At 39.8% G+C, this 16,938-nt stretch overlaps 1 protein-coding gene across 2 annotated transcripts in view; it reads left to right on the top strand.

Annotated features, from left to right (window-relative positions):
- Window positions 1-16,938, top strand: part of FGF12 (fibroblast growth factor 12) — a 572,489-nt gene that overhangs the window by 189,568 nt on the left and 365,983 nt on the right. The window contains exon 1 of one of the 2 annotated variants that reach the window (XM_032406907.1): window positions 3,546-4,240. The exons of the other annotated variant lie outside the window; for it this stretch is intronic. Coding sequence (XP_032262798.1) covers window positions 4,150-4,240 — 91 coding nt within the window. The 5' untranslated portion in view covers window positions 3,546-4,149. Of the gene's footprint in view, window positions 1-3,545; window positions 4,241-16,938 lie in introns of those variants that run through there. 2 annotated transcript variants of the gene reach the window in all.

Consider the following 16,938-nt stretch of genomic DNA (forward strand, 5'->3'; position numbering starts at 1 on the left):
TTTAGGGGGTGGGGATGAAAACATTTAGTCTATGGTATTGCTTATCAAAATTGGATTTGAAGATATTTCTAAGACATGAGATACAGGCCTGGTTTTTACCCTGACAGTTAGTGGACTGTACATAGAACATAGAACAAAGATACTATGTTAGCTATCTATACTGGTCTTTATCTTTTACTTTTTTGTGTTGGTTTTTCTGTGAAAATAAAATTGCTTTCCATTCAAAAGACATTTTGCCATTAATATACTCATTAAAATTTTGGGGCCCGGCAAAATTCTGAATATGTTATTACTGATTGAAGGTAGGCTTCCAAGAGGATAAATATACTGATTAATTACACAGCTGATGCCAAGAGTCAATAGATTCCTACTTAATATGAACAAAAAGTATCTCAGATAAATCACCACTTAAAAATCTCAGAACTACCTCATACAATTATGAACTCCTACAAACTGTGAGTAAATAACTACAAAAAGGAAAAATTTAGATACTAAGAATTTAAACAAGTTCACCTATCATTATGTATCAGATCTTCCAATCCTTCTCAGAAAGTGGTGAATTGTTTCATTTTGAAACCACACTGGTGAGTCACTTGCCAGAGTTGGCCCAAAGTCAATAAGAAAATAGAAAGAATGCCTAACTTTAAGAATCTTATTAGAAGCAGATAACATAATTTAAAATTTGGTAATTGTGTAATAATATATCTTGAATTTAAAATAAAAATATAATTGCAAGTAAAAATTTGATTTGGGCTTGTGTAATAATACATAGCAGAAAATTTAACAGGTTTCCTTACCCTAAAATGTGCTACTTTCCTACCATCCATTGTGCTCCTGGCTACTCTTTGTTTTGTTTTGTCCTGTTTTGGGATGTTATGGTACTTGTAGAAATGAGTTCTCCTTAAGTACTTCCCAAGATACATTAGGAAGACTATATCTATGTGCCTAACTGGAACTTGATTTCACCTTAGGAGTTGCTTTAACAAGTACGTACATCGAAGTCCTTATAAGGGGAAGAAACTTAATTTTTTTTAAAACTAAGTCTCAGTGATAAAACTCTAGTGATCCATTCCCTTTTATACCTACTTTGATCAATGTCCATAATATATAATAGGAAAATATTTTGCATTAAAATGTTACATGCTTTCTTTGGTTTCATCTGAGCTCATCTGAGAGTTCTGTAATAGATGAAAAATCTATAAACCCAATCCCAAGTTTGTTTTTTTTCAAATACTGTGATGATCCATTTTCTTTGTGATGAATATACTTCACGGTAAGAATCACTGTGACTGCCATTTAAACAAGATAGCAGCAGGCCATTTGAATATTAATTGTAACAGAGTTGGCTTTCCTGTCTTGCTTTCTAAGAGTTTGCAATTCTACTGAGGAGAGGGAAGATTCACAAGTAAACTCTTCCCATAATCAAATAGAAGAGCCACTATGTTAGACCATTAAGGAGCACCTAGAACCCAGGGCATTTGATGATAGAACCTGGTCTTACAAAGATAATAAAATATCCAAAGCACTTTTGTATGTTTTACCTCACAGAATCCTTGCAATAGCTTTGCCAGGAAGGTAGAGAGGCTCATAATAAATATGAAAATTGCTGCTCCAGAGGTCATGTGTGTTTTAAAATCACACATGAACCTGCTCACTCTGCTCAAGTTCCTTGTGGGAACCAAGGCCTTATCCTATTCCTTTGCTACATTTCAAGGAATAGCATTTCTGTCAAAGTAAAGAAACCACTCTAGGCACTGGGTTCCAGAACAGGAGAGCTCTACCGGAAAACTCTCTGCCTCTACAGCATGAAGAGCTATTTTTAGATGTTTTCCTTTTGCTAATTGCCTCTCCCTCCACGGGGAATTTCTAAGGGCAGAATCCCCAGATGAGCCAAGTTTCTCACTAATTCCCGAAGAAACTAGAAAGACAAAGGCCACAGCCCAGGTTGCCTGGGCCTCAGAACCTCCCCAATGATCACAGTTCTGTGGCTTTAGCAAGATCATCAAGGACCTGGGAGTCCACAGAGCTTTGGTGATCCCACTGAACAACAGGGCTTAGAGGTGACTAGAAGGAAGGCCTGAGTATATCTCCTTGAGTCTTAGAACCACTCCAAATAACCTTGCCTGGAGCTCAATTCTGAAAAGAGTTTAGAGAATGTGGAGCCAGCAGTGGCTGTGGGCTCAAAAGGCCCTCCAGATTATCTGGCTTTCTTCTACTATCTTTGAGAAGAAAACGGAAGAGACTTCTGAATGAGTATTTCTCCAAGGAACCTCAACCTTAAGCTTCAACCTTTAGGGAACATCACAGGAACTGTGAAGGTTTAGCCTAGAGAAGGGAAAGAAGAAAGGGATGATGAAAACCATTTTCACTCCTTTGCAGGAGGTAACTAGCTAGTGGCCTTGGGGCAATGGGTGGAAAGAAAATGAATTTAAGTTTTTAGCTCAATGTCTGGGTAAACCTTCTAACAGGATTTGTGCAATGAACTATCTGGGGAGCTGGTTGTTCTCTATTACCTGAACCATTCAAGCAGAAATGCTCACATTGGTATGCACACTGGTGTTCGCTGAAAAGTGAAAGTTATCAAAAACCCTACAGGTCGGGGGCTAAGTAATAATAATTCCTAACACTATTATAGCACTTACTTTATATCAAGTTTTCTTTTTTTTTAATCTTCAACAAGGTAGGTGCTATTATTAACTCTCTTATTGATGAGGAAATTGAGGCACAGAGAGGTTAAATAATTTGTTCAAGGTCACACAGCTAGTGGGAATTTGAACATGGGCTGCTGTCTCCAGCATTTATGCTTTTAACCACTTGCTGTATTGCTGTCCTCTAAGGTCTCTTCTTTCCTTGAGATTCCAGATAGAGTGGAGTCTGGTCCCACAGTCAGCATTCTTTGTATGCTTCAATCACAAGTCTTCCAAAAGGGCATTGATGGCCTCTGATAATGAATACACAAACAAACAAACAAAGCCAAAGAGGTTGCTGACAGAAGAAAAAAATCGAGACCTGTACACCCACAGGGAAGCTCACTGGTCTTCTTTGGGGCCAGTTGGCAGAAACAACCTGCCAGAATATCGCACCAGAGCAAAGTGCTTTTGTTTTCAGATTTCCCGCCTCACCTGCCTCTCCGTCCCCACCTGGGGCCTTCCCTTCCTTCTGGCCTCCCTCTACCCCCTCCGCCCCCCGCCCCAGCCCCCTCGCCCCTCGCAGCCCCTGCCTCCTCACTGCACCTGTGCTAAGCTTTTTCAGGAGACTGGAAGCCAAGGAGACAATCAGGAAGTTGCTAGTTCTCTATTCCACACCCTCTTCCCGGCTCTGAGCCGAGAGTGGTATGTGACTTAGCCAAGGTCACAGAGCCCTGATCAGAAAATCCAGGTGTCCAGACTCCCACATCCGCGCTGCGCCTAGGCACACCTTCGCTCTCTTGGCCCGCACCCAAGAGCTTTCTTTATTCCACATCCCCGCCCCCCCAGCCCCCCCCCCCCCCCCGACTCCCTCCCTACCCGGTTCCCTGGAGTCGCTTCTGACGCTCCGCAGCCTCCTGGGTCCAGCCCTTCCTGCGGGCGCTTCTCTTCCGCCGGATTCCCACGCCGGAGTCGCCCTCGGCAGGCGCGCAGCCCGCGGGAGCGCTCCCTTCCGGGCTAGCTCGGCCGGGCCCCGCGGAGCCCTTCTCGGCGCCCCGAAGCCTTGCACGGCGGGGACACTGAGGCGGGAGGGCGCCGCGGGATCACCGCCAGACCTAGAGGGCCAGGGCCGGCTCGGGACCCCGTCCTCGTCCCTCCGGGCGCGGGCCCCTGGAAAGGGGCACCGACCCACGGCGACGTCCCCCGCGTGGCCCGTCCACTCACCCTCCCGCCCGCAGCCCTGCCACTTCCTTCGGGAAGTCCCAAAGAGACGTTCGAGCTTACTGGGGTGTGGCCGCGCCGCCGGCTCCCCCGGGGCTGCCCCCAGCGGAGCGGCACTGCCTTCTCTCTCCCTGCCCGGCCGCGGCGCACGCCGCGCTCCTACTCCGCGCGCGGCTCCCTGTCCACCTGGGACGCACCCACCATGGACTCGGGACCCGGCTGCCGAAGACAGGCCGCCTTTTGGTTGGACAATTAGCGGAGGTGGGCGGGGAGTTGACGAACCCCACACACGCGCCTCTCCATGAAGATTCTTGAGCTTTCTCTGAAGAAAGGAGTGCATATGCTGCAGTGTCTCTGTGGAAGGAGCCTGAGGTCCAGCAACAGCCTAAGTGGTGAGAAAATGTTCTTTCCTCAGACCCGAAGGCTGCAGATGCCCCCATACACCCACCCCTTCCTCCCCCTGGCTCCCTGCGCCTCCCTCCCCTCCTTTATTCTGCTCTTGTCAGTGGTAGAAGGAAGGCGTTTCCCCACTGGGGCGAGAGAATGGCCCCGCCGCCGATTCTGTCTTTGGAGGGTGTTTGTGGTGTTGTTGTTTTTTTGTTTTGTTTTGTTTTTTTCCTAATCCTTGAAGTCATCTGCGCTTTTGTAGAACGCTCTAGCTCTCGCCGAGCGCCTGAACTGGAATCGCGGGTCTCTTTCCGAGGGGTGCTTATAAAGTGACCTGCTTTCGCACTTCTTCGCGGCTCTCTCCTTGTGACTTGTGAGGGCGGCGTGCGACTTGGAGTTGCTCAGTATCTCCTCTTGAGAAGTTGCTGGTGCGTTCGGCAGGAGAGAGGACTTTTAAACAGGTGGCTGGCGAGTCAGGTATCTTTTATTTTTCTTGCTTGGTCAGAGAAGTAGACTTCTGGCCCTCGTCGAATAGCTTTGCCCTGGAGATCGAGCATTTTCTGTCCTCGGTGCTGAAACAGGAGAGTCCCAATTAGCCCTGGGTTTAACCAACCAGGTCCCTCAAAAGGCCCAGTGAGGGAAAGAAAGAAAATCAGACCCTTTTAATGACCTGCGAAATTAAAAATTTAAATGAAAAAAATACTAAACTAAAATCAAGTAAGTGAAATTCTTTTCTGCTGAAGCCGTATGCGGTGCTGTTTCACCACTTTGTGTTGTGCATCTCTCTCTTTTTTTAAGGTGTAAGTATCCTTTAAAGTGATTATGTCTATTAACCTTGCAAGTGCTAATCCAATTTTTGTGTCTTTTGGTTTTCTGTCTACAAAAGGGGGGGTGTGAGGAGAGAGGAGAGGTGCCTCTATTATGTCTAAGTAAGTGTCTCTTTGTAAACTAATTTTTTTGTCCATAAATTGCACGTAACTTTAATAATCAATATTTTAACGATATGATAATAGGTTTCATGTTTAAAACTTCATATACTATTCTGGGGGATCTGATTCATTTGGTTACATACCTATTTTCACCCTGTTCTAGAGCTATGAAGAATATATTTGGAAAGATTAGAATATATATAGATTACATTCATTTTTTCTAAAACTTTGACTTTCTGATTACTCACCACTCTAAATGAAAAGTAGAACTATTTAAAAAAAAACTAATTAGGTAATTTAACTCTATGTGAAATACAAGAATACACTTTTGAAATAAATCAGCAATGAGATCTTTCATTTTTACTTTTGTTCAATTCATAAGATTATTTACACAGTCTTTTTTTGCCACCGTATTTATAAGTGCTAAAAGATACCCAACTGCTGTATTCTAGATTAATATGTTTGATGTTGAGGTTTTGTATTTTGAAAATACACATCTCAGAAAGCCATTTGAGATGTATGTTGATGTTATTTCAATTTTCCTTGTCTACATTAAATAAAACATGAATATATTGCAAATTGGATATATGTTTCCTAGATGTGGAAAAAGTTTAAGTATGTACGGTGTGTAAAAAGATAGGGCTCTACCTCGTGTAAAATTGGGTAACACATTAATTTACATGCAGTCAGTCTCTCATATAGTAACAAATCCAAATAGAAGTTATATGTGATGAGGAAGGATAGGTTGTTGCAAAATCATGGGACTTAGAATCAGAAGACTTAGTTATAAAGGAGTCTCAATAAAATTACTAAGAATCTTTTAAATTCAGCATTTTTATCTGAAAAAAAGTGGAAATAATAGCTCTAGCCTGGTTCTTATATCTTATTTAATCCTAGATTTAACATGTAATCCCTTGAAAACTGTTGTACTTTATTTTTATATATGCTTTTTTATTTAGTGTGTCAGTTGGTATTTTAGAGGATGATCACTCTAGGGGAATTCTTGTAAAATGGTATGGTCACAAGTAGTGAAGATGAAGGTTCCCTCACACCCTTTCACAGCCAGAGGCATTATACAGAATTACTAAGGGATTATTTCTGGGCACTACATTGCTTTTGTTTGATTGTGGCCTTCCTTAGCTTATGATCTTGGATAACATACATGACCTTGCTGTTCCTCAATTTATTCATACATGTTAATTGCTATGGTAATAGTACTTACCTCATACGTTGTGGTAAAGATGAAATGAATTGGTAATAGCTAAAGATACTTTGAGCTCTAACTATATACCAGGCATCAGTCTAAGAACTTTGAGTCTTCCATATATAATGTGCTCAGTATATTTTAGATATTATTATTATTGTGTTCCATTTTTACATGATTTCATTTATGTGACTTGTACCATTAGCATGACATCACAGCAATTCTTTTTGTTTTTTTAAATTTTATTATGTTTTGTTAGTCACCATACAATACATCATTAGTTTTTGATGTGGTGATCCACAATCCATTGTTTTCGTATAACACCCAGTGCTCCATGCAGTACGTGCCCTCCTTAATACCCATCACTGGGTTAACCAATCCCCCCTCCCCCCTCCCCTCTAAAACCCTGTTTGTTTCTCAGGTCCACAGTCTCTCATGGTTCATCTCTCCCTCCAATTCCCCCCGCCCATTTTTCCCTTCCTTCTCCTAATGTCCTCCATGCTATTCCTTATGTTCCACAAATAAGTGAAACCATATGATAATTGACTTTCTCTGCTTGACTTATTTCACTTAGCATAATCTCCTCCAGTCCCATCCATGTTGATGTAAAAGTTGGGTATTCATCTTTTCTGATGGCTGAGTAATATTCCATTGTATATATGGACCACATCTTCTTTATCCATTCGTCTGTTGAAGGGCATCTCGGCTCTTTCCACAGTTTGGCTATTGCGGACATTGCTGCTATGAACATTGGGGTGCATATGGCCCTTCTTTTCACTACATCTGTGTCTTTGGGGTAAATACCCAGTAGTGCAATTGCTGGGTCATAGGGTAGCTCTATTTTTAAATTTTTGAGGAACCTCCACACTGTTTTCCAAAGTGGCTGTACCAACTTGCATTCCCACCAAAGGTGTAAGAGGGTTCCCCTTTCTCCACAACCTCTCCAACATTTGTTGTTTCTTTCCCTGTCCATTTTGGCCATTCTAACTGGTGTAAGGTGGTATCTCAACGTGGTTTTGATTTGGATTTCCCTGATGGCTAATGATGATGAACATTTTTTCATGTGTCTGTTAGCCATTTGTATGTCTTCTTCAGAGAAGTGTCTGTTCATCTCTTCTGCCCACTTTTTGACTTGATTATTTGTTTTTTTGGGTGTTGACTTTGAGAAGTTCTTTATAGATCTTGGATACCAGCCCTTTATCTGTAGTGTCATTTGCAAATATCTTCTCCCATTCTGTGGGTTGCCTCTTTGTTTTGTTGACTGTTTCCTTTGCTGTGCAGAAGCTTTTTATCTTGATGAAGTCCCAAAAGTTCATTTTTGCTTTTGTTTCACTAGCTTTCGGAGATGTATCTTGAAAGAAGTTGCTGTGGCCGATGTCAAAGAGGTTACTGCCTATGTTCTCCTCTAGGATTTTGATGGATTCCTGTCTCACATTGAGGTCTTTCATCCACTTTGAGTTTATCTTGACATCACAGCAATTCTGCGTGAAATGTTATTCCCAGTGTGTGAATACAAAATGAGGTGAAGACATCAGATACATTGTCGTGGAGCAAATTTTTAAGAATAGAGCTGGAATGCCCAATTTTAATTTTTTTCAACTTACCTAAAGAGAAACATAATAATATTTTAACTGTGTTAGAATGTTATACCAGCGCTTCTTCCCCATTATTTTACAGTTGAGGGAAATAAGGGCTACAGGGGAGAAGTGAATAATTGTTTTAAGAAGTTGAGATTCTTCTAATGGATTGCTGAATTTTTGTAATTGGTAAGCATTTCAATATTTTCTTTAGGTTTTATTAAATAAATGGAGTTAAACAAATGCCAAATAATCACTAACTTTTGAGCTTCTTAGTATAAATAAAATGTTTTATTGTTCCTGTCTTTCCTCTACACTATCAAATATTAATACCTTATCTAATTTATCCATTATATTAGTCTATAAATCCTTTGTATTTCAGTGGAATGGAGATAGCATGAGCTATCAAATAGAAAACAATCTTAGGGGCACCTGGGTGGCTCAGTTGGTTAAGAGGCTGGCCTACTCTTCATTTCCGCTCAGGTCATGATCTCAGGGTCCTGGGATGGAGCCCCATGTCAGCTCCCCATTCAGTGCGGAGTCTGCTTGAGATTCTTTCTCTCTCTCCCTCTGCTCCTCCTCCTGCCTGCCTCTGTTCTCTCTCTCTCTCTCAAATAAATAAATAAATCTTAAAAAAAAAATCTAGGACAAGGTTAAGTGGGTTGTTTATGGCTATTTCGTGGTATCTTATGATCCTCTTTCTTTTTTTTTCCCATATCTCAAAATGAATAATTTTTTTTTTTCTACGCATGTGGAGCCTATCTACTGAAAGAAAGTTAAGAAGTTTAAAATTCTAAACAATTCTCCTCAGAGTATATGACCCTTCTACTAACCTGGAAAATGCTAAGTTATTGGTTCAAAGGGAGATTGAAGCAAGTTCATTTTTCTCTAGATTTGGGACCTTACAAAGAAACATAAATCGAAGAAGAGTAGAGATTAAAACAATAGCTTTAATGATTGCTCCCTTTCCTCTCAAGATCTAGCTGGGAGGAAAGCAGAAGCATTTCTATTAAAGAAGGGTGTCAAGGTTATAGGTTTCTCATCACTTTGGTAGGAAAGACCAGTAAAAGAGGGATTCTTGTCCTAATGCCCAGGCTCCGGAGAAAGTTGCCTTAGATATTAAACTGACAGAGGATGGCAGCACTTTTGGTAGTGGGTCCCTACAATAGTAGTAACATAAGTGTGCATGCCTCTGTGTGTGCATACATGTACAAGGAGAGAGGGGAAGCACTGTGCTTGTCTTACCACCCTAAGTGATTCCAGAAAACCAGCCATTGTGCTCTCCTCCTTCTGTGTACAGTCATAACTCTCCTGTGATATTCAGTCAATTGGGGGTTGCTCAGCCTGGTAGCATGGAGGATTACCAAATGTCTAGAGATTGACTTGTACAATCACATCAAGTTGCCTTGATGTGGCCTTGAAACACTCCAGGCCAAAATAATTTATCAATCTTAATGAACACACACAACTAAAACCCAGTCACACTCTTACTTTCAAGTACAGAACTACCATCTAAATTAAAATTGCCAACTTATAGTCAGTTTGCATCAGCTAGTGTGTGCCTAAAGGATTTAGGCTTTAACTACTCTACAAGATAGTCAAGTGATCCAAGAAAGAATTTGGTTGCAAAGTGGTTGTTGCTTTAAGCCCATTTCCCAGGAAGGGATCCTCTACAAAGATAGCATTACACAGTTGTATTCAACTCCTCTCTGCTTTACTTCTTTTTTTTTTTTTTAAGATTTTATTTATTTATTTGACAGAGAGAGAGACAGCGAGAGAGGGAACACAAGCAGGGGGAGTGGGAGAGGGAGAAGCAGGCTTCCCACTGAGCAGAGAGCCTGATGTGGGCCTCAATCTCAAGACCCTGGGATCAGGACCTGAGCTGAAGGCAGACGCTTAATGACTGAGCCACCCAGGCGCCCCTCTGCTTTACTTCTGAGTGTAGAGTCCTTTAATCTCTTTTCTTTTTCTTCAAAGATGTAAGTAACATCCCAAATTGGGACAAATGAAAATAAAGTATTTATAAATTGAGGATATTTTAGATTCAAATTCAATCTTTAGACATCCATTTCATCAAAAAGCAAATGACAAAATTTACCTTTTGAAACCTTATACTCAGTTGTTCACATCATTTTAATTTTGAAACATGGGTGATTTCATTGTGTAACTGCCTTCATTTATCTAATCTTGGAAAACTTCATTAAAGAATAATTGATGATTTATACATGGCAATTACCTTTGTTGTAGACTCTTTGAGCTGCTTTTATGTCATAATCTTAAAATTCTTCACTATTTCAATGTTGCTCCAATGAATAAGAATTAGGCAACACACAAAATATCTATCACTTTCTTATGCCTTTCATTTTCAAAGGGATTTTTATTGTTTCACATGAAATTTTCAGTGTTAATGTCAGAAAATTCAAGTTAGTTCTTGTTATTAATTCATTTGTTACTTATATACTTTTAAAAAGCGATTTGCTAAGTGCCTACAATGTGCAAATATAGTAGGTGTTACCACTTTTCACTGAGCATTTTGGGTTTTCCTCTTGGGCACATTGTAGGATGGCATTACCCCATTCCTTTGAAATTAGGTGTGGCCACGTGACTTGCATGAGCAAATGAAATATGGGCAGAAGTGACACACCTCACTTCCATGTGGAAGCTCTAACAGCCAGAGCACAACTCACCTCAGGCTCTTACCTTCTGATGATGTTCACAGTAGTGGTTGCTCCATCAGCCTCTGTCCCTGAGTATCTGTAATAGCCCTACTATGTGACCTATGATGGACAGCTAGCACAAATGAAAAGTTAAAGTCTTTTAATAAGTAGCTTAGATTTTTAAGACTATTTGTTATCTGGCCTATCCTGATTGATATAGTAGAGCAGAACAGTTTAAAATAATACAATTTAATTGGTAGATTATTGGACTCTGTTTAAGGTTCTTTCTAGCCAAACCCTTCAGTTTCTGTATGATCTCATCTGTAGGATATAACCAATAGATGTATTGGATTTCTTTTGAAATCTTTGAGTAATTAGTTTAGCATCCCAAGGTATGTGGTTTTGTCATCCTTCTTATAAGTTAGCGTGTTTGGAGCTTAGCAGGTCCTTGTTTCTTAAATGATATTTATCTTTCCCCCCAAAATAAAAATGAAGTAATGAAGTTCCACTGATGTTTGAGAATATTCTTTCAAAGTTGTAATTTAATTTCAAGGGTCCTAAGAACGCCAGTGCTCCTTTCTATATACCCTGAAATGTAGAAACTACCTTTTGATGCCCTCAAGCATATCCTGAAAAGGGAGACCTAGCTACAATACTTGAAAAACAGAGACAACATGGCAGCTTGCATCTCTACTGCAGTTTTGCCAGACAAGGAGAAATGCAAATAAAATTGTTTTTCTTCTCGCAGCTTATCAACTGAGAGCTGTGTGCATGGGGAAAAACCAGGGCAGTACTCTATGGTGAAGAGATTGGGCTGAATGCTCTCATCTGGGGCCGGGACCAGCAATCCATTTGCCTGGCTCCAGGTTAAGTACAGCAAAAGAGAGGAGGAAAGCCAGACTTTTTCCAAAGCCCAGGATACTTGAGTCATGCCAACTAGCCCCCCCCCTTTTTTTTAAAGATTTTATTTATTTATTTGACAGAGAGAGACACAGCGAGAGAGGGAACACAAGCAGAGGGAGTGGGAGAGGGAGAGGCAGGCTTCCCACGGAGCAGGGAGCCTCATGCAGGGCTCAATCCCAGGACCCTGGGATCATGACCTGAGCTGAAGGCAGATGCTTAACGACTGAGCCATGCAGGCGCCCCACCAACTAGCCCTTGACAGTTGTTCACCCCCTCTTCCTTCTGCATCTTAGGATAGAAAGTTAAACATGTCTATGACTTCAGGGGTTACCCTTTTTCAATTTAGCAAACATTCCTTAAGGACTGATTGCATGCATGATTCTGTGTTAAGCACTGGAGACCCAGTAAGATGAAGTATATAAATACACAAGCAAGAAGTATGCTACTAGGCAGGATATGATATGTGCCCAAAGTGGGGTGCCAGGGAGCCTCAGTCTGTTTCAGTTTAGCAACTTCTTATCTGAGTTAATGCTCTATAGTAAAATCACTGCACGGAAGGAAAAATTAATTCTGCTCAGGATTCATGTTAATCTCCCTGAACTTGAAAAGCATTTAGAAGTTCAAAATGTAGCACTGGCATGGGGCAGATGGGGGCTCTAATGGAAAGGAGTAGTATTTCTGGATATTTTGCCAGAAGAATGTGTTCATATAAAAATAAGCTACAGATATAATAAAAGCATTTTTTTTCCAAAAGTGATTACCCTACAACTCAATTCAAGCCTACCCAGCCTTGTTCATATTCAGATATCCTGCCGAGTTATCTATGTTATATATCTCCTCTGTCCCTACTTCAACATGAATCCATTTATTTGCAGCCTGGTACAATACACCAGCTTCTAAGAAAGCAAGTTCTCTTCTCTGGTATCAGAGATAGAAAGGGACATCCAGGGAGTACTTACGGATCTATTTTTTCAGTTTCTATGGAATATTTTAGAATGACGAAGCTTTCCTTTGTACTACTTAGTGTATGAAATTGCTATCTTTAGGTCATGTTATTCTCATTGTATAATGTTAGGAATGCCATGTCCGAATATTTCTTCTAAGCCATTAAATGTTGCGGGGCATTTGCATTTCCTAGGGTGCCAATCAGAAAGATGCTGTGAATCTGCCAAGACAGTCTCTCTTGCTGTAATGATCTTTCTTGTTGATACATAAGCTTCTAGTACCGTCCTACCCCCTCCACTCATTACTGTTTATAGAAACGATAGCATTGCATTTGGTGTCACTGATTGCTTACGTTGCTGCTTCAATGAAGCCAGCTGGGATTCGATTGCATGGTCTTTAAATAAAACTTAGTGGCACAAAATGAATCTCTTTTTTGAGGGGAGGGGTGTTGTTGCTAGCTGAATGGTTCTCAAAAGCACTAATTATTTGCTTGACTTGGAGCAACTTGAGAATCCGTGAATCGCCATGTTGGCTCAGTGTCTGACCTTGGCACTAAGGAACTTGTGAGTAGATAGCATAGTTCCAATCTGTATGAAGCCACTTTCAAAATGATAGTGTTGAACTCCTTGCCCACAGTCTGTTGTAGCATTCAGTATGTAACTCATTGACTGGAGATGGTTCACGTAGCTACCCAAAGGCTGAAGCCGGAAGATTAATTGAGATCATGAATTCCAGGCAGCAGTGTTCTGTGACAATCTGGTGACAGACCTGTATTCACAGACAGCATGAGGATGACCTGGAAATGGTGAGAAGCAGAGAGAAAAGTTGGTGCTGCATTTTCTAAAACTACCACAGTAAGAAAATGGAGGATATCAATAATGACTTTTGGCCTTTTGGCTCCCAAACTTCACTGTGTGTTAGGCAGGATTCCTCTTTATAGTTATATCATACAGATTAGGAAACTAAGACTTATCCAGGTGAAGATTTATGTGTCTATATATATTTATTTATTTTCTCTCTTATGTGATTGTGTGTATGTGTCTATTTATGTGACTGTGTGTGTGTGTGTGTGTGTGTGTGTGTCTGATTAAATTCATTCCAAATAGTTAATGTCAATTACCTTTAGGGAGTTTGATGGTAGACACTTGTTTTATGCATTACATATTTCTATATTATTTGAATTCTGAAAATGTGTTCCTTTTATAATAAAAGCAATGGTATTTATTTCAGGTTATAGAGTTTCCTGCTCACAGCAGTAAGCTTTGAAAATGTAAAATCTCAAAAAAAGAAGAAAATCAAAACCACAACCCCAGTATAATCCCTTCCATTCTTTTTGTGTGAATTTTTAAAACAAAAGAGATTCTCACATGAGAATTTTATGCTTTGTTTCTTCTCCTGTGATCTTAAACAACTACTCTAAATATGGAAATAGATTCTCATATTGAAATATTTGGAAAATACTTTTTTTTCCAGAAGGAATTATAAGAAGCTGTTAATAGTGGTTAGTTGGGAAGAGAAACTTTTAGGGAAGTAAAAAAGGAGGTTTCTTCTTTTTTAGCTTTGTGTGTTTCTGTATTGTTTCTAATGATTTGTACATATTGACATATATATGTATATATCTCAGGATATAGCTGGATGGGAAATTGTGGACCATTTGTTTTTTTCTTTTTCTTTTTTACTTATCTTTATTAAAAATACTAATAGATATGTCATTTTACAAAATATTCTTCTAAACATGATTTAAATTATTTTATTGATTGACATCACATGTCTGTGCTACAATTATCTATTTACCTGCTGTTGTTGGACATTTACATTACATCCATTTTTCTATGCCTTTAAATTTTATCATTTAATTTTTTTGACAAATACCCTTGTGTAGAGATCTTTGTGTGTGGTGGGCTTAGGAGATGGTATTCATAATAACTCTTCTTTCTCCTCCTCCTTGTTACCTCCTTTCTTAATCTTAAATTCAAAACAATTGAAAAAATAGACAAAGTTATCAAACAGATAGCTATTAAACATATCTGCTTTCTTACTGGATTGCTGGAGTACTTACTGGCTTAGAGATTGGTCAAAATTGGATTTAATACCTTTCCCCCACAAAACTAAATCTTGAAATGCAAGTCACCAGAGGGAAGCTTTGGGTTTGTAGAGCAGGTCCACCTGCTGAGAAATCCAACCTTGCCTCTGTTGAGCCTCACAGTGGAATCAGAGAGATTTGGGCTTTATACCTACCTCTAAAGGCACATCTGGGTCCTGACCTACTTGTGCCTATCCAGCAGCTCAGAGTGTGTCCAGCCGTAGGCAGGCAGATCCACAGAGATAGAGAGAGAGAGGAGGGAGGAACCCACAACAAGCTAAGTTTCACCTGCCCCATTTTTTTCTCCCCAATTTCATCAATCAGATAAGTTTTCCTCTTTCTTGGAAAGGAGTGAGAAGGGTGGATGGAAGAGCAGAGACTCTCTTCCCATATGTTGGAAAAAGCAGAAGTGGCTCTTTTGTGGACCAAAAAGTAAGCGTGTGAAGTGGGAACAAAGCTTTACTTCTATAGTGTGTAACTTTCAAAGGCACAATCATTTTTAAGGTATTGGTATGTTGTTCTCCAGTAACTTACACTTCTAACAATATAATATTCTCCTGGCTTTGTGTGACCGTGGGCTAACTTCTTGATCTCCCTGTGCCTCATAGTAAAATGGGACTTAATGGGTTGTTCTGAAGATTAAGTGCGTTCGTGTCTGTAAGGTTCTTAGCCTGTGAAATCCTGAGCACATAGTGTGTAGGGTTTTCTGCTCTTCTTTTTCTTGTCTTTAATCCCTTGTGGTGGGATAAAATACCAAATGCATGCAGTTAGTGTGTGATTTATCCCATCTCATTCTTTCTCTTAAGGTAGAAAAAAAAATATGTGCAGCATTCTAAATTTTAGGATATATTTAAAATTTTGGTCTGTATGTTTAGTTAGCTTTTCTTTGTTGTTTAAGACAGGCCTTTTTTTCTGGTAAAAAGCAATAAGAATCTGTATCTAGCCAATTTCATTTGTGAAGATCTCTATTTTTTTCCTTAAAGCAAATAATCACCATAATATCCACAGCATTAAGAATAATTCTGAATTTTATTTCATTGATAGAAACAAATGTAAAATGGTATTAATGGAGTAATTTGGCTGTAACAGGTAATTTGGATGATACTCTTCTAAGTGACTTTTGATAACTGAATTTCTGGAATTAATCATAGTAGCACTAACTTTTTTCTTAATAGTTCATAATACTCAAGTTTTAATTCTCTCTTGTGTACATAGATTATTTAGACTATCAAGACAGGAGGTAACAAAAGGTATGTTAAATTTTAATATTGTAGGATCAATGTAACTGAAAGACTTCCTGAGTTGCTCAGGACTAAAACATAAATTAACTTTGATTTTCAAGTCCTGACAGCAAGTGTCATTCAGTAGATTGCTGATTTTCCATTCCTTGGCTGTGTTTTCTCTTGCCAAGTAATTTCTAGGAAATACTAAAAGAGTATTTACACATTCCACAAGTCTGTCCTGGGATGCAAGAGCTTTGCCATTCTCCTCTTTGAGTCTTAAGGCAAACCAGACTGTGGGGCTTCAGAATAATATGCTGAATGCCTGCAGAAAGCAGAGGTGTATAATAGTGCAGAAAAATGGAAAATGTAAAGACAGATATGAGCTGTCACTGCCCTTTGAGGGCATAGGTCATGTCCTTCTCTAAGAGAGCCTCCCGGTCATCCCTCTTTAACTCCAGCCTATTTCTGCATATTGGATGTTCTTTGTTTCCTCCAGAATTAGGAACTGCTGCTTCAGGTTCCAGAGAGACAGTGAGGTTATCCCCATTCCCATTCCAAGGTTCATTGTTTTTCCCATCGCAGGATGACTGGAAATAGAGCATCCATGCCCTTTGGGAGAAACAGTCACTCCCAGCACAGAGTATGGTCTGATCACTCCTGGTTTAGAAAAAGCAATCATGGTAGTTGTCAGTACATTTCTAAATGTTTGTGTTATTCCATTTTATTTTTTAAAATTTAATTTAATTTTATTATGTTAGTCACCATACAAAACATCATTAGTTTTTGATGTAGTGATCCATGATTCACTGTTTTCGTATAACACTCAGTAGCCCAGTGATGGGTATTAAGGATGGCATGTACTGCATGGAGCACTGGGTGTTATTCCATTTTAAATACTAACGGATGAGGAATGCTGAGCGTATGACCCGGGTAGCATTGCACCTTTCCTCCATCTTTCTTTCTTTCTTTCTTTCTTTTTTTCACTTTTATAGCTGAACATTTAATAGGCATTTTTTTCTTTTATTTATTTATTTATTTATTTTTATGTTATGTTAATCACCATACATTACATCATTAGTTTTTGATGTAGTGTTCCATGATTCATTGTTTGTGTATAACACCCAGTGCTCCATGCAGAACATGCCCTCTTTAATACCCATCACCAGGCTAACCCATCCCCCC

The sequence above is a fragment of the Phoca vitulina genome, unplaced genomic scaffold (genome assembly GCF_004348235.1).
Source record: "Phoca vitulina isolate PV1807 unplaced genomic scaffold, GSC_HSeal_1.0 scaffold8, whole genome shotgun sequence".
In the NCBI taxonomy this organism is placed as follows: Eukaryota; Metazoa; Chordata; class Mammalia; order Carnivora; family Phocidae; genus Phoca; species Phoca vitulina.